At 44.3% G+C, this 17174-nt stretch overlaps 1 protein-coding gene across 2 annotated transcripts in view; it reads right to left on the reverse strand.

Annotated features, from left to right (window-relative positions):
• Positions 1-17174, reverse strand: part of hhip (hedgehog interacting protein) — a gene marked incomplete at its 3' end in the record, with an annotated part of 51889 nt that overhangs the window by 28658 nt on the left and 6057 nt on the right. For both annotated transcript variants that reach the window (XR_014602100.1, XM_084076476.1), the window contains exons 2-4: positions 17003-17174; positions 9528-9678; positions 7896-8097 (exon numbers count right to left, since the gene is read on the reverse strand). The exon at positions 17003-17174 is cut by the window's right edge and continues 21 nt beyond it. Coding sequence is in view for 1 of the 2 variants with exons in the window: in XM_084076476.1 (XP_083932602.1) it covers positions 7896-8097; positions 9528-9678; positions 17003-17174 (525 nt within the window). The remainder of the gene's footprint in view (positions 1-7895; positions 8098-9527; positions 9679-17002) is intronic.

Below are 17174 nucleotides of genomic sequence, written 5' to 3' on the forward strand. Positions count from 1 at the left end.
GGCTGAAATATTAGCTCTCTCACTAATGACCATGCAGCTCCTTCTTCAGCAGCAGCAGGGCGAACTTGCATCAGCGCCATAGGAAACAAACACTTCATTAGAGAGACCTTTCTCTAGGAGAGCCAATCTGAGGAACAATTTTGATTAAGATGACACAGGAACACTAAACCCTGGCACTGAAACTGCTGCCAAAGCAGTAGTAAAGGGTGGGTCGGACAAACTTGTGCAGGGAGTTTAAGTTCCACAGTGTCAGGTCACAGGCTGATGATAGGATCTCGGAGCAATCGTGTGGTGAGTAGGGTTGTCACGATAAAAAAAGATGAAGTTGACGATTAATACAGATAATACAGATAATTGCGATTAACTATTTAATTGTGTTTTTGTCATTGAACACTAGAACATAAATAATAATTACATTTCTGTTTGCCTTTTAGGCTTCGTAATCAAAGATGTATAAGAAAAATAACTTAAATATACAAACAAATTACTGCCATATTTCATACTTTCAAAATGTTTTAGAAAATAGCAGAAATTACTGATCTATAAGCGTGTAAGCTTATGGATCTGCAATTTCTGCTATTTTTGTTAAATGTATGAACATTTTTCAACATGGAAACGATTATGGCGATTATGCAAAATAATTGCGATTATAGGCGAATAGGCGATTATGTAATAATTCTGACAGGCCTAGTGGTGAGTTGGGATGCAAGACTTACTCTTTCTTTCTTTCTTTCTTTCTTTCTTTCTTTCTTTCTTTCTTTCCTCAAGGCAGGGCCTTTCGTTTGCTGACCTTGTTGCTCTAGTCTATGGTATGGGAGAACAGTGTTGTCTTGACTCAATAGAAGGAAAACACATGATGATGTCATTATAAGACCCCCCCCTGCACGTACGCACGCACGCACGCACGCACGCACGCACGCACGCACGCACGCACGCACGCACGCACGCACGCACACACACACACACACACACACACACACACACACACACACACACACACACACATTCCACACTCTCCATCTCTTCACCCCCACCTCTGTCAAACTCCAGCTCCAACAAATCACTTGTGCCATGTCGACCCAAAGCCAATTCACTCCATTTCTCCTCAAACGTCTTTTCTCTCTTTTGTCTTTTCTCATTTTTTTTTGTCTTTATGACCACCATTATTCTTCCACAGTCCGGTAGGGGGTGGATTTCTGATTGCGTCTCTCCAGGGGTATTACCGCTTCTTCTTCATACTTCACAAAACACCTGCCTCCACATTCCTCCTTTCCCCTCCAGTTCCTGTTCTCCTGGGTTTATCTATAATTTTGGCAACGTCAAGTTATTGGCGGCATTCCACAATAGAGCTGGGAGAAAAGAGGTGCTGCGGATGAAGATGAGAGGCTGTACTGTACGAAAACATCTCTTGGAATTGTTTGATTGACATTTGGACAGTGGTTCCACCTGATTTAACGATCACAATTTATGTTGTGACTTGCATGCCGCTGATCCATCTGACATAACGATGAGGCGATTGTGATAAATACTTGTGTAGCTCAACATTTTCAATTGATATTCTTTGATATCCTTTCCCTTTTTTTTTAAATAGGCTACCTCAGGTCTCACTTTGCCCTGATTTTACGACACACTGGTCCTGCCTGAGTGTTGTTGCTGGTGGTGGTAGTGCTAGTAATGGTGGTGGTGGCAGTACACCACCATTTCCAGTTCTACTGGTAGGTGTCTCTCTTCCCCCTGCTGCCGCATGGCTAATGCATTGTTACCCTGAACCTTTTGATCCTTGCTGGCCTGCGGGCAATGCTCCCCTAAAAGGCATTCAACTAGAGTTTGATTTGGAGAAAAACGACGTCTGAGGCGCCACCCTGTCCCTGTTCACACCTCCATCCCACACACACACATGCACGCATGCACGCGTACACGCACGCACGCACGCACGCACGCACGCACGCACGCACGCACGCACGCACGCACGCACGCACGCACGCACGCACGCACGCACACACACACACACACACACACACACACACACACACACACACACACACACACACACAGTCTACACTCTTATTTTTTCCTCTTACTCTTACTTTATTTCGGTTTTAGGGTTAGGGTTGGGTTAGGCTTATGTTATTTAATTCTTATTTTTGCCTGATTTTACAGATTTTTTATCCAAAAAATTAATTATAAAAAAAATTAAAAAAATTAAATCCTAACAATTTTTTTTTTTCAAAAATCAATTGGGTGGGCCAGCTCTCTATGTGGGTGGGCCACGGCCCACCCAGGCCCACCCATGGCTGCGCCCCTGGTTTTTGCTAATAGACGTTTAGATGTTTTAGCTAACACTTGTACCATCCATTTAATTGTTATGTATCATGGGGAAAGATAATGGCTGAAGGATGTTCTTTTATAGCACTGCAAGCATCGCATTACACCATGTGAGGTGTCCCCAAGTTAAGTTGGTTAGTACATTAGCAGAATAATGGTGGATTAGCATGACTCAGCCCCCCCCCCCCCTCTGCTGTGCCATGAGTACATACTAAAGATGAGTAAGGGGCTAATTTGTCATAGGCAGGGTACTTAAGTTGGACAGGATGAGAGATGCTCCGCTGGCGAATGAGAAGACCCAGCAGCTGTTCACGGAGCCAGGACAGAAAAGACTTAACACGCTGTGAGCTATTTGTTTCGCTGTGAAATATTTTATTGCAGGCCCCTTCACCCTTGTCACACACACTAATACACTTCAATGGAGTGTTAACCTCGCCTTGCCGCTTGCAGATGTCTTCATTTATAAAAAGCCAATTCTCTCTCCCCTGTGGATGCAACACTTAGGCTGTGTTCTTTGATTTAGATTTTTTTTTGCTGCGTAATATGTTGCAGTTTAATTGACTAGAAGCTGAAACTTGCCCTTTTCTTTTAATCAGGGTTATGGGGTGGAGGGCAGGCCAGCCATAGCAGAATATAGGGGGTGATTTATATCAAAGAGCATCCATGTCAGCATTTATTACGACATCTGGAAATGGTTGGTCTGAGGACAAATCCAGTCAAGTTAACTGGCAGGGCATCTCTTTTATGCACTGACTTTGTAGTCCAGTATTATTATGAGATGCCAGGTTAGTAATACTGTACATGGCCTGCCTAGCTAGGAGAGATGCAGCACAGCTGGTACTGTTGTTGTACTGTAAAATCCTGAGTGTTATTTAACTCTGTTTCAGTTTTCCACAGGAGTCTGAAGAATCCGACCAGGACAGGCTTCAGACTCGCCTCTTGAAGGAGACTTGGCTTAGATCTGAACCCATTTTATTTGCCGCTAGGAGCCCATTGCGACTGCATGCCCTTGCTGACGTCGACCCCTGGCAGGGTTCGAACGCACAACCTTCTGCATGAACGGCGTATGCTCGAACTGCTACACTAGGGCGGCTTGGTGTCTCTGAGTGCGTAAAAATGCTCCATTACTTACTTGAGTTAAATTACACAGCATTTTGCAGTAGTAAGTAGTGGAAAGACGAAAGGAAGACGTTGAAATCGGAAGGACAAGTGTGCATGTGTGTGCATGTGTGTGTGTGTGTGTTTCAAGAATGACTATCACACTGATGATAATTAACCTGTGACAGAGTGAGACTGTCACATCAGGTGAATTATTTTCCTACCAGAAGAAGGATGCCAGCAACTGTCGCACAGAAAACATAGATACACACACACACACACACACACACACACACACACACACACACACACACACACACACACACACACACACACACACACACACACACACAAACACAGTAATGGCTGTGGGATGGTAGTGGCAGGGGGAGAGGGTAGTGGTGGTGGTGGTGGTGGGGGTGGTGGTGGGGGGGGGGGGGGGTTTGAATGTGGGGCAAGAGTGGAGATTGAGTTTCAGCGGCAGCAGAACACCCACGGAGCAGCCGGGAGCCTGCCTGCGCCACCACCACAGCACGCCATTGTTTCTGAGCGGGTCAGCTTAATTGGCACGGGGGGAGCAGAGAGGGAGGGATGGAAGGAGATAGGAGGAGGGGAAGGAGGAAACACAGAACATTACAATCAAAGCATGTAGCGTGGGGCCCAGTGATAAACCTGTTATCTCCCCCCACACACCCCCCCCCCGGGAGGGTCCCGGGTTCCTCTCTCTGTATAGAGGCAGCCCCATCCTGTTGATGCAGCCAGTAAACACCTCAGCCCCTCTTATTAGGCTCATGGTCTCCCTGGTTCTGTTCACCCCATGCGACTGGGGGTGGGGGGGTGTGGGGGTTGCAGCTCTGGCAGCCAACATCACAGAATAGGACCCCTGGGGCCACACTGGGGCTCAAGCCATGTCTAATTGTTATAATGATGGTTTCATCCCCAGACCAGACCAGTTAAAGTTTAAATGATAAGAGGAGGAGGAGAGAGGAGAGTCCAGCAGAAGAAGTGAGCTGGGGACGGAGAGGAGAGGAGAGGAGATCCCACTGGGGGGCAGTTTGGCCGCCTGTAAGCTCAGGGGTCTTGTCAGCAGAGTAGCGGGAAGCATGCAAGATAGATAAACTTCCTGTAGGAGAGTGTGCCCACCACTTCCTCTGAAACCATCCCATCTCTGCTCATCTCTTGATGCCATCTAAACAATTTACAAACAATTTTCAAATGTGAAACCTTGGCCGTCGCAGGTAAACAATGGGAAAGGAATGCAAAAATGACATGTTGCCCCACGAGAGACAGACGGTGATGGCAACACAATTAATGATGTCCGTTACCTCGTAGGTGAGATATCCAGGAGAAAATCCTGTAAATGACTTGGCCATTTACAAACATTTCTGAGGCTTAAAAATCCTCCACGGCTGTAAGGATAGTGTTTCAACCACTGGCACCAAACCCCCTCAACACATGCCTTTGTGGCACATAGCTAACTGAAAACACGTCTGTCCGGCGTTACAGTCCAAAACTTCAAAGTCAGGCTCCAACACATTGATGAAAAAAGTCAGTTCCTGTCCAACTTTTACTCAGGTTCAGGACATTGTATTTCTGTCTGATTGGCTAGTGTGCTTGTTTCCTCTGAGAGAGTATACTGAGCCAAACATCAGTATAATCCTTCAGGCATGGACAAGAAGCCCCTGGCAATGACTACCTCCTGTCAAGTCTCTTCCTCTGGGAGACAGACTTCCATGACAGTGGGAGGTCAGAAAGATGGGAATAATGCCGGGAGAGGTGCAAATTCCCCTCATACAGGTAGCGTGGCTTCCTGTCTCAAACAAACCACCCATAAGATTATGGAGGTATATCTATCCAACTCGTATTGTTTTTGCATTTCTTCGACTGTGAGGTCATGTAAAACTGTAAAGACATGCCTACTTCTTATCCAACTGACTTACTATCTCTGTGGTTCGTTCTATGTTTGTCTCAAACGGCTGGTTATTTCACTCTGGGAGAGAGAGAATACTGAGGTTAGGGAGTGGGCGTGTGGGGTGTGTGTCGGCGTGCAGACAGGGATTCTGAGTGTAAGGAATGAGTTAAGATAGAGACAGTTGGTGATCTGTTAGTGTTGGTATTGGTGCGTGTGCGTATGCGTGCGTGTGTGTGTGGTGGGCAGTTGTGGCCACTAGAGGTGTGCTGATACACTAATTTCATGAAACGATACGATACTGGGCTCACGACATCGATACGATGCAATATATGGCACTTTTTTATTATGAAAATATATGGGGGGGGGAAGCAAATGCAAACAAATATTTCTGTTTTGCATTATTCAGACATGCAAACTTGTAGCTTTTTTTTTTTTTCTTTTTTTTTCAAAACGATATTTTTTTCCCCCAAAACGACATATATCGTCACAAAAACGTATCGCGATATATCGCGGGACGATATATCGGCACACCCCTAGTGGCCACTCAACGCTACCTAGGGTTGCCACCCGTCCCGTAAAATACGGAATCGTCCCGTAATTGGAAACTAAAAGACGCGTTCCGTATTGAACTGATAAGGAACGCACTTTGTCCCGTATTTGCAAGTCGGGGAATAAATATGAATGACAGGGCGATTTATTTGCCGTCCTGTCTCTTCGCTGTGTGAGTGGGAGCTCAAAGCGGGTGTCAGTCAGTGTTGCCAAGTATAGTGAGAGAAATGAGCCAGCCGACCTACAAAAACAAGCTAAAAACAAGCCAATTTTTTTCAAAAGTTGCAGGAAATAAACATACTTGGCAAAGCTGGCTATGAAGCCATTGTCTGGGAGTGCGCTCAGCAGCTCATTGGCTCATTACTCATAACACGACCAATGAGAGTTAGCGCTTTCACGTTGCTAGGATACGTTCGGTCCAGCTGTGACAATCCTCTGCCTGTCATGGTTACCTACTCTGCTCAGACAGTCAGTCACTGCACCGTCCACCGCGCTGTTTCAAAATGTCTACACCGCGTCCTCTAAAGAGAAAACGCCTCCAAAAGTACAGACGTGAGTGGGAAGAGGCAAACCCTTGGCTTGACAGCGTCAGTGGAGATGTTTACAAAGCAAACTGTAAAGTATCTCGGCGTATGTTTTATGTGGCGCATGGTGGACTGGTTGACATCAGACAGCATGCCTCAGGAGAACAACATTCCAAAAATATAAGAACCCAAAGGACCCAAGCACAAGTGTCACAGTTCTTCATGACTAAAACATCTCCTGAGATCGATTAGGTATGGGATATTACATATTATTTATCTGGTTGTGTTTTTTAACAAGATGTCAGTATTTCTATTTACCTACCCTGGCAGCCTACATATTGGCTGCTGATGTGGGCATAGTCTAGGCTATTTCAGTAGACTAATATGGTTGATTGTTGTTGTTGAGTTTTTAAAGTCTAATAAATAAACATTTATTTAATATATATTAATCAATATAATTAAATAGTGTGCCCATTTAAAGAATAACTCTTATTCTGGGAAACGTAATTCTTCATAATGGATTAACAGTTATTAAATACATAAATAATATAATTAATATATAATAATTCAATATAATTAATATAAATTTCATAGATGTTTTTATTTAGATTTCATAGATTTCTATGCATTTCAGGAGTTTGGGGGGCTGGCTCCCCCAAAATAATTAAATAACATAACCCTAACAACCCTAACCCTAAAACCGAAATAAAGTAACAGAAAAAGCTCCAAAATCTGCGCAAAACCCGAAGGTTTTCACGAGCGAAGCGCGCACGCACACTACCGATGCATGCACAAGCGTCCCGTGTTTCCATTTCTGAAAGGTGGCAACCCTAACGCTACCATGTGCCAATTCTAGTCACCGTATTGGCCACTAAAGAGAAACAGCATTAGAGGCATTCAATTAAGAAAGCCATTAAGCCATCTTGGGGGAATTAGACGCAAATTAGCAGTGAGCGCAATGTGTGCACACAGTTAATTAGCAGATAATGGCACAGTAGCTGGCTATGTTTGCAATTAATGAATGGCTGCTTGTTTGGTGTAATTATATAATTGAGTGTTAGCAGTGAGAAAGGCACCACTTTAGGGGATTTGCGTTGGCATGTGAGATGTTCCATGCAGACTCCATAAAGTAGGTCAGTGCAATGTTGAGAAGACGGTCGCCACGGCAGTTCTAAAAACACTTTAATGTGCTTTTCAAAGCTTATTGAAAAACAGATAAATAACAGTGTCAGCCCTTTTCTCTTTGTTTCTCTGTTTCTTTCTTTCTTTCTTTCATTCATTCTTTCCATCCTTCCTTCAACATTCTACCCACTTTTCACACAAAACACCTCATTATTCGTAATAGTTAGTACTGTGGGACACACGATACTGTGCATATGTGGGGCACACAATACATACACGGGCGGTAAAATGTTTTTCCACTCTCAGGGGTGAATTAGCACTCATTAATTCAATTCTGCTGTGTAGATGTGTTGTTCATGCCTTACCTTGAGGCCGCTCTGCACCAGCTTGTGAATGTCCAGGAAGGGCTCTTTGAGCAGCTCCAGTTGGTGGGTCAGAATCCTGACGAAGCCCTCTCTCTCCAAGACGAAGAGGCGCTGGGAGCCGTCCCCACAGTGCATCACGGCCACCGGCTGCCTCAGGCCACTCAACACCTCCTGGGCACAGTAGCAGTTGTGCTTGTGTTTCCTGGGCCAACCGGATCGGCCAGGTTACAAAAGGTTGGAGGTCAGTCAGTGGTGGTGGCAGCAGCCAGTGATAATCCGGTTAGGAGAGAGAGGAGTGGAAGGGAGGAGGGAAAAGAGGGAAAAAAGGCAGATGACAGAGAGTGTGGGATAGAGAGAGAGAGAGAGAGAGAGAGAGAGAGAGAGAGAGAGAGAGAGAGAGAGAGAGAGAGAGAGAGAGAGAGAGAGACAGACAGACAGACAGACAGACAGACAGACAGACAGACAGACAGACAGACAGACAGACAGACAGACAGACAGACAGACAGACAGACAGACAGACAGAGACGGAGAGAGACAGAGAGAGAGAGAGAGAGAAAAAAGGTAGATGAGTGGAGTGGCGTGGGGGAAATCATAAACAATCAAGCTACCACTTCAGGGCAGAGTTTGTATGTGAGGAATACTGATACTTTTCCATTCTACCAGGAAATGAATTGCATTCACCTCCTGCCTTAGGTCTATGACCCTGGCTAAGAGGAATCAGCATTATTCTGAGTCCCTTGGACTAGAGTTGAGAGCTAAAGATGGATAAATAGGACACTCAGGGCACAGAGCGCTCAATGGAAAGAGCTTTGTAGCTATCTGCCAAAGAGGTGAAAATGACAGACGCTAAGAAAGGGAATTCCACCGCACCTCAACCATGTGAAGGCAGGTCCGATGTGTCACAGAAGCGGGACACAGCAGCAGCAAACGTAAGGAAGACACTGGAGCAATTTAAGCCTCTTTACTGAAGGTGCTAAGTATACAAAACATGACTGTTAGAGATGACATACACTAGTGTTGCATTCTCATTGTAGGGGCTAAAACTGGGTGGAAATAATTCAGTTTTTAGGTACTCTCTGCGGTTCTACAGTAGCCCCTACATTGAGTGTAGATTTCCCCAGACATATTGGTAGGCAGAGATGTCTGATTGTCTGGCTACGCGAGACTAGACATACGTGGCCGGGCTGCAGAGCTTCATATCTTGCCCTCAGGGTAAAACCAGAGATAAAGGACCTCCCCTCACGGACAAAAGGCCAAAACCCTCTGTGATGTACAGACATTTCCAGCGAATAAGGCGGCCCAAATGATGCACAATAAGCATTTTCATTATGCGGCCAAAGCTGAGCAAATGCGCTCTGAACAAACTCTGGGATCAGAGGATAGGGAGGGAGGGTGTCGAGTATGAGGGTGTGTGACAATGGGCTGGTGAACTTGGATCATGTGACAGGTTTGGGAGGGCAAGGAACACACCTGTTACCACCAAAACCCAAACAACCACAACAGAACCTTGTTTATGGACCACAACAGCGTTTCAAACATTTTTGGAATGATCAAACCAAGCATTGTTATTATAAATTATATACTACAACATAAATAATTTCAAATAAATACAAAAAAAGTCAAGCTACAAACCTGCTTATATCTTCTATTTTCTCATCTCCCAAGTAGTTGGATTCCGGGCGGATTCCTGGCGGTGGCTTTCGTTGAAAATCTGGAAAGCACAGGCTGCCGTCCCTTCTCCCATAGTATTGGCAGAACTCATCTACATCGGCTTGGAACAGCTCTAGTAAACAGAACAGAGACAGACATATAGACAGAGTCTTATGCACATACTGCATACCAATATGACCTCATGTGCTTCATACCTCACATGGTAATGTTATATAGCCCTCTACTTGAGAGAGAAAGAGAAACGGGGAGAGAAAAAGGAAATAAAGAGAGAATGTGTGAACGTGCCTGTGTGTTGGGGATGATTGTAGTTACACTGGATGAGCCAAACCAAATCCTGGCTAGACTGAGCTGAACAGAACAAGTGAAGAGAAAACAGGCCAAACCAAACGGATTTCAGATCCATTTCCAACAGAGAATTCGGCAGAATGCTATCCTTCTCTCCAAGTACAGTGCAAAAAGACTGTTTTCTGGCTTTGTTATGCTAATGTTGATTTGACAATTTCATATATTTTAATCTTTAATCATGAAGAGAAAGTTGACCCTGCAGGGATGGTCTTTTGTAAATAATGTTCTGCTACACATCATGGTTGCAGAAACTCCTTGCATAATCTGAATTCAGTCTTCTACTGTTGGCCATTCATATGGGTGTTAACTGTGAAGCGCCTTGCTCAAGGGCATTTGATCGTGTTTTTTTACACTCTACATATCTCTAAAGCATTACTATGGAGTTTTACCTCCAAAATGTGGTTTTCAAATCACCACTCGCTGAAAACTGGTGTGACGTACTGGAACGAAGATGTGATTGGAATCAGTTCAGACTAGAGAGTCCTCCACAGGAGACATTCTCGCAGGGGCGTGGACATTTTGGCATATTGATTTTAGGGGCGTGTCAAATTGGCATTTTAATGAGGGCTTGATTCTACAGGCGTGGCAAATTGGCATAATTAATAGATTCTGGAATGCTAAACAAGGATAAAGCCAATATTGAGGTACTAAACACCATTATGGAAGTTTTTTGGGGTGAGAAAAATACTGTATTTATTTGTCAGAGATAGATTTTTATGAGGAATTAAAACATAGGACGTGTGAACTGTGACTTTAAGGAACAATTATAAATTGCTGCTTAGGCTAGCCTCCGTAAGTATCTGTTACTGTGGGAGTACACTTGAGTCAGTTTGCTTTATAAAATAGTTCCCAATGCATGTATGCCTGCCTTAAAAACTTTTCTTCAAAGTTGTGTACATAAATAAGAACATAAAACGGGAGAAAATGCTTACGATTGCTAACTAGCTCCCTGGTTACGACAGGATTTGGCCATAGCCACCAATAAAGCCCAGCTGGAACACATGTGTCAATTCTAGATGTTTGGCGTGCAAAACCTCTGCGTTCTTTTAATTTATGGGTGTCAAAAAATTATGTTATGAAAATGGTCTCAATTGGCATAGCGTAACCCACACAGTAACACTTTCACCACTCTCCTTCAAACAAATCCAAAAAGTCTCACATGGGACTCTCAAATAACTTCCATGTTTTTGTGTATCATGGAGCAGCATGTGGGTGCAGTGTGTGAAATGCGAGAGGTTCTAAGGCAACAATCAACCTGTAAAATAGATAAAACGATTCCAAACACACGTTTAAGTTAGAAATATTATTTGTTTCCTTCAAAAATGCAAATAAAGAAGCAATGTTTCGCAAATGTAAATATAGTATTCCAACACTTGGTTCAGCGCTTAACCCATTTAGACCTGAGGCCGATTCTAAAAACGTCTTCTAAATTTCCTAAAAGTTTTCTGAAAAAATTCAAATATTTATTCAAAAATTACAAAAAGATTGTGTTTCTATATACTGTACATAGCAACAACAACCCCAAAAGGGTTCCCATCCTGAAATGTATAGTTACAAATAGGGGTTCCCGCCCTAAATGGGTTAAGTTAAATGCGAAAATGCCATCAACTCATTCGCTCGCTCTTTATTTCTCTTAGACGGGTTCACTTAAAATGGTCCAACAACACTAGAGTAATCTGAGTAAACGTGATCTGAGTAAACACAGCAATCAGACAGAGCAGCCCCGCCTGGCTGAAGGGTCCCCACACACAGTCACAACATTATTCCAAGGTTCTAGGAACTACTCCTCTCCTCTCCCCTCCTCTTTTTCTTATTGTGCATGTATGGTAAACCGCAGAGGGTAGAAAGCAGCATGGTGAATCTTAGACAGGGCCCTTTGTGACCTAAAAACAATCTTTGGAAATATTGTTTCCCTTACGCTAGCCCTTGGAGGGTGGAGGAGAGCAAATACACCAGCGATAAAAAACACAAACAGGACTCTCTCTGCCTTCTTTCATCTCCCTCTCTCCCCCGGGTCTCTCTCTCTCTCTCTCTCTCTCTCTCTCTCTCTCTCTCTCTCTCTCTCTCTCTCTCTCTCTCTCTCTCTCTCTCTCTCTCTCTCTCTCACACACACACACACACCCCCCCCCCCCCCCCACACACACACACACACACACACACACACACACACACACACACACACACACACACACACACACACACACACACACACACACACACACACACACACACACACACACACACACACACACACACACACACACACACACACACGACCACAGGGGCTGACCGCTCCAAATACTGGAGGTGATAGGATATCCCCTCAAACATCTAAACACAACATGGAGATCAAACACACACACACACACACACACACACACACACACACACACACACACACACACACACACACACACACACACACACACACACACACACACACACACACACACACACACACACACATGCACATATAAACATATACAAAGACACAGACAGACAAACACACATGCACACATGTGTGCATACACACAGACACTCACGCATACACACACTCACACAGACAAACAGACAGCTCTCCCGGGCTATACCACCCACCTACTTGCTGCCTGCAGTTATCTTAACCATGCTGACTGGGGACCTCAGGTGCGGTGAAGAAAAAAGAAAAGAAAAAAAGACACGGGAGGGAGGGGGGGGGGCGAGTGAGGGAGGCCTGTAGGCAGAAGTGAGAGTGGGGCCAGTAAATGTCTTTATGGAGATATGGGGTCTAAGTATGTAGCGCTAATCAGGAGCAGCAGGACAGTTATGGATGCTGTAAAGAGGCTACTGCTCCACTTTTAGTGCCTCCGGTCAGCAGTTTGAATTGACTTACATTTAAATGGAAACCCTTACTGCCCTGTACTTTTCAATCAAGGTTTGACATGTTGCACAAAGTATATTACAGGTACTGGCTAAAGGTTGTGATACAGAAACCATAACATCCCCCTTTTTGTATTAATATGAGCGACAGGGGGTTTCAGCTAATTTAAAGAGAGATGGCTCTCTCAATAATCGCCTTTAGAGTTATATCCAGTAAGGAGTGTTTATGGTCAAAAGCATTCACATCAACATATAGGAAAGAAAGTACGCAGCTCAAGAATATCTACCCAACAAACAGAAGAAATTGATGGAAAGGCGAGAGAGAGAGAGAGAGAGAGAGAGAGAGAGAGAGAGAGAGAGAGAGAGAGAAAGAGAGAGAAAGAGAGAGAGAGTGTGTAAGCGTAAGCGAGAGATAGAGAGAGAAAAAGAGAGTATGAGTGAGAGAAACAGAAAAGGATGAGGAAGAGAGACTGGGTGAGAGAGAAGCGGCAGAGAGAGAAAAAGAATGTGTGTGTATGTGTGTGTGAGAGAGAGAGAGAGAGAGAGAGAGAGAGAGCTTGGGTCCACATCTCCCGGCTCCCCAGCACTCTAATGTTCTGCTTCCATCTGGTTATCTTCCAAGGCAACCTGGGTGGGCCACCCAAAGTACTTGACATCTTGATGCACTTCAGCAGTTTTACATACACACAACCTTTGTAGAAAAATAAATGTGTCATTCGTCACCACATATGCTGATCTGCAGAGGCCTCGGGGGTGGGGGGGGGGGCTGGTTGTGGGAGGGAGAGGAGGATGATGGTGAAAGCAGGGAGGCAGAGAGGGAGGGTGGAAGCGAGACTGCACTTCTTTTGGCTTCCCCTCTGGAGCTGTTGGCTACAGGCTCTCTGAGGCCTTGTGTCCGTCAGCCCAGCGTGAAGCAATGTAACTACACAGATACCACCGACAGATGTCATTTCGTTTACACCTTCATTTACATAAGCAAAGTATGTAAGCCTTTACGTAACCACTTAAGCCCTATATACGTTTTGTACGAGGAACAGCGAAAATACACATTGCAATGCGTTATTGTGAGCTTGTAGATCTATTCTTGTTATTTTTGAACATTTCAAATGACAGGTTGAAAGTGATTAATATGGGTGACAGTACAAGCTGATACTCTTATTCTGACTAACTGACATAAGTCATTTAATTTCCAAGACCCCCATACATAGCCATCAAACAACAATGAGTACAATGCCATAAGCAGTTCTCATGATTTTCCTATGTAGTGAGAGAGAGGTGCCATTGGAAAAGCAGTGACAAGAGCGAAGATGAGGGGCAGAACGAGTTTTGAGTGGGCGGCTTTTTTAAATTCATATATAGAAATGAAGACGAGGACAATCTCTTCTCTCCTCTTTCTCTCATTCCCAACTTTTGTCCTCTGTTTCCATTCCAGTTCAATCATTATTTATTAATATCACAGTCAAGTCATTTTAATGTTATTTCACCTTGTTATTTCATTGAGTGAGCCTGTTCACGAGGAACAGGCTCACTCAATTAGATACACTTTTGAAAGGAGCAGAATGGTTTGAGATGGTGTAAATGTCTTTATAAAAATATTAATTATGATTCATATTAATAATATTAATATAATGATTTGTATTCTTTATTTTACTTTATTTAAATTTAAAATTGTATTTATTATCACTTTTTTGAGTGGGTGACAATTACAAACGGTGCATATCTCACTTGAACAAGTGCATATCTCACTCATGAACAAGCCCTTCGTTTGGCTTTTGATTAGTCTCCAGAGGGGGTGTACGGCATGCCATGTGGGCGGGTTGAGGACAAGTGTGTTTGAAACTGTTCCTCTGTTTGTAAATCTTAGTAGATCTAATCAGCCCATGGTGCAGAGATAGGAAGAGGTCTTGGCCAAATGGCAGCCGAGAGGAGTGTTTGATCACTTTTGGAATGCACGGAGGCGCAGGTACCTGCGATCTTAAGAGAGCCCTTCAAAGGGAACAACTTCTAAGGAACGAACGCCTGGCAGGCGGGCGCAGCAGTAGCAGCAGAAGAGCAGCTCCTATCATTCAACAGTACTGTCACATATCCATGAGGGAAAACTGTTGAGTCAATGAGGTTTTTTCCTTTCTTTTCTTCATTATTTTGGTGGCTGGCCCTGCGAGGTTGGAGGTAGAGTCTGGTGGGGGGGATTGGGCCCAGCCAAGCAAGGCTTTGATTATGTTTACGTTCCATTGAATTTACCACCCCCAAGGAAAACAAACTAGTGATGTATGAGCGGCATTTTTTGAGACGACAGCTAGTGTCTAGGCTAGGCTGGGGATTGTGTGCTCTGCTGGAGGCACTAGGCAAGGCGAGGTGAGGCGAGGCGAGCCAAGGTGTCAGGGGCTGTCATGTCTAGACCATAGCTGGTGCAAGTTTACACATCCTCCAAACATAGTGTGAGCCCTTGGAGTGGGAAGGTGGGCTGGGCAAAATGAATGAGTAGCTCATTAAATCATTCATTTTTGCTACAGTTTTCTGGCATGTCAGGCAGTTGAGGCAAGTTTTCTTTTGGTGTGTGTGTGTGTGTGTGTGTGTGTGTGTGTGTGTGTGTGTGTGTGTGTGTGTGTGTGTGTGTGTGTGTGTGTGTGTGTGTGTGTGTGTGTGTGTGTGTGTGTGTGTGTGTGTGTGTGCGTGCGTGTGCGTGTGCGTGTGTGATTATGTCTGTGTTTGTGCACAGTAACATCCTCTGTTAATTCTCTGTTAATTTAACTCAATTTGTACAGTGTACAAATTGATTTTTACACTCTAGTTACATCACCACTCAGGTCACCACTCAGTACACTGTCTGTGAAACAGACAATTTCATAGAATAAAGTTTAAGTGATTTTCATACCTTATTATACGTCAACAGTTCTCAAAGTCAATTATGAGCAAATGCCTCTGAGCACTGGCATGTTACACTAAGTCTGGGGAGTATTTGAGGGGACAGTATCAACATTTATGTTTATATCTGTTTCAGAATGCATCAGAATCAGTTTTATTAGTCACATGACAGGTGTAAGGACGTGTGTGAAAATGTTTTTCCTAATTTTTATACATGCTTAATACATACAGACACAGTATATTGTTGCTGCCGGGTGGAAACCTTGTATGTCTAAAACCGTTCCTTTTTTATTATTATTTAATAAAACATTTTAAGATAGTGAAAATAGACGATCTACATGCTCACGCTTCGCGATAGATCTGCTATTTTCACTACTTTTGTGCTACGCTCTTGTATGATGAGGTAGGGCATTCATTTTGAAAAAACATACAAATTGAAACATGGAGATACGAGGTGTCTGGCCGACAGCGACGATATACAGTACGTTATATGGTGAAATAAAAGTCTCCTGTGACTTGAATTCTTTTTCGCTCTACTAATTGCAGTACAGTGCTCCAATTAGCACAATGACCAGCGTTAGGCTCGATGTAATCTCTCAAGACAGATTCAGCAGCCAGCAGCTGATTCTTTTTTTTTGCCGATGGGTTCCCAGATTGGGCTAGATGTGACACCAATGGGTGAGAGTGAGAATGGTGTCATTTAGGGAGTACTGTAAGTCAGAGAGCAAAACAGTGAGTGAGTCAGTTAGGGAGGCACGCTCAGCAACGGATGGAGGTGAGGTCAGACGGGGTAAGAGCTGGATAAACAAATATTCACAGAGCAGAACCCTGACGCACCACTTCTTGCGCACGTCCAAATATCTGCCTGTTGTACACGTGCAAGCTGATTTTCAATAGGGGACTGTTGTGAACTTTAATAAGTCACATTAAACACATCTAGGTTCAAGTGCAGATGTGCGATTGACAAAGTGAGAACATGCACCCGTTTTGTATTACTGCCCGTGCATGTGTCTGTGCACATTTGTGTGGATGCACACTTACACAGGGGTGTGTGCCTGTGCCTCTCTGTGTGTGTGTGTGTGAGAGAGAGAGAGAGAGAGAGAGAGAGAGAGAGAGAGAGAGAGAGAGAGAGAGAGAGAGAGAGAGAGAGAGAGAGAGAGAGAGAGAGAGAGAGAGAGAGAGAGAGAGAGAGAGAGAGAGAGAGAGAGAGAGAGAGAGAGAGAGAGAGAGAGAGAGAGAGAGAGAGAGAAAGAGAGAGAGAGAGAGAGACAGAGAGAGAGAGAAGTAACAACAGATGCACATGGACTATGACATACGGTAAGTCACCTTCATATTCCTCATCACCACATCCTACATGTGGTATTTACCTGGTATGTGGCCCCTGCAGGTGTAGTAGAACTCGCGGCAGAAGTCCTGGCAGAGGCGTGGCAGGTCAGGCTCCCTGTGCGGCATCTTATCTGTGTCCGTGGAGTGGAATAACACCTGGGCGTTGGGTGAGCAGCGAGCGCACTTGATCTCCTCCAGGAGACGTCCACATTC

The sequence above is a fragment of the Gymnoscopelus microlampas genome, assembly GCF_963454915.1.
Source record: "Gymnoscopelus microlampas genome assembly, chromosome: 2".
Lineage (NCBI taxonomy): Eukaryota > Metazoa > Chordata > Actinopteri > Myctophiformes > Myctophidae > Gymnoscopelus > Gymnoscopelus microlampas.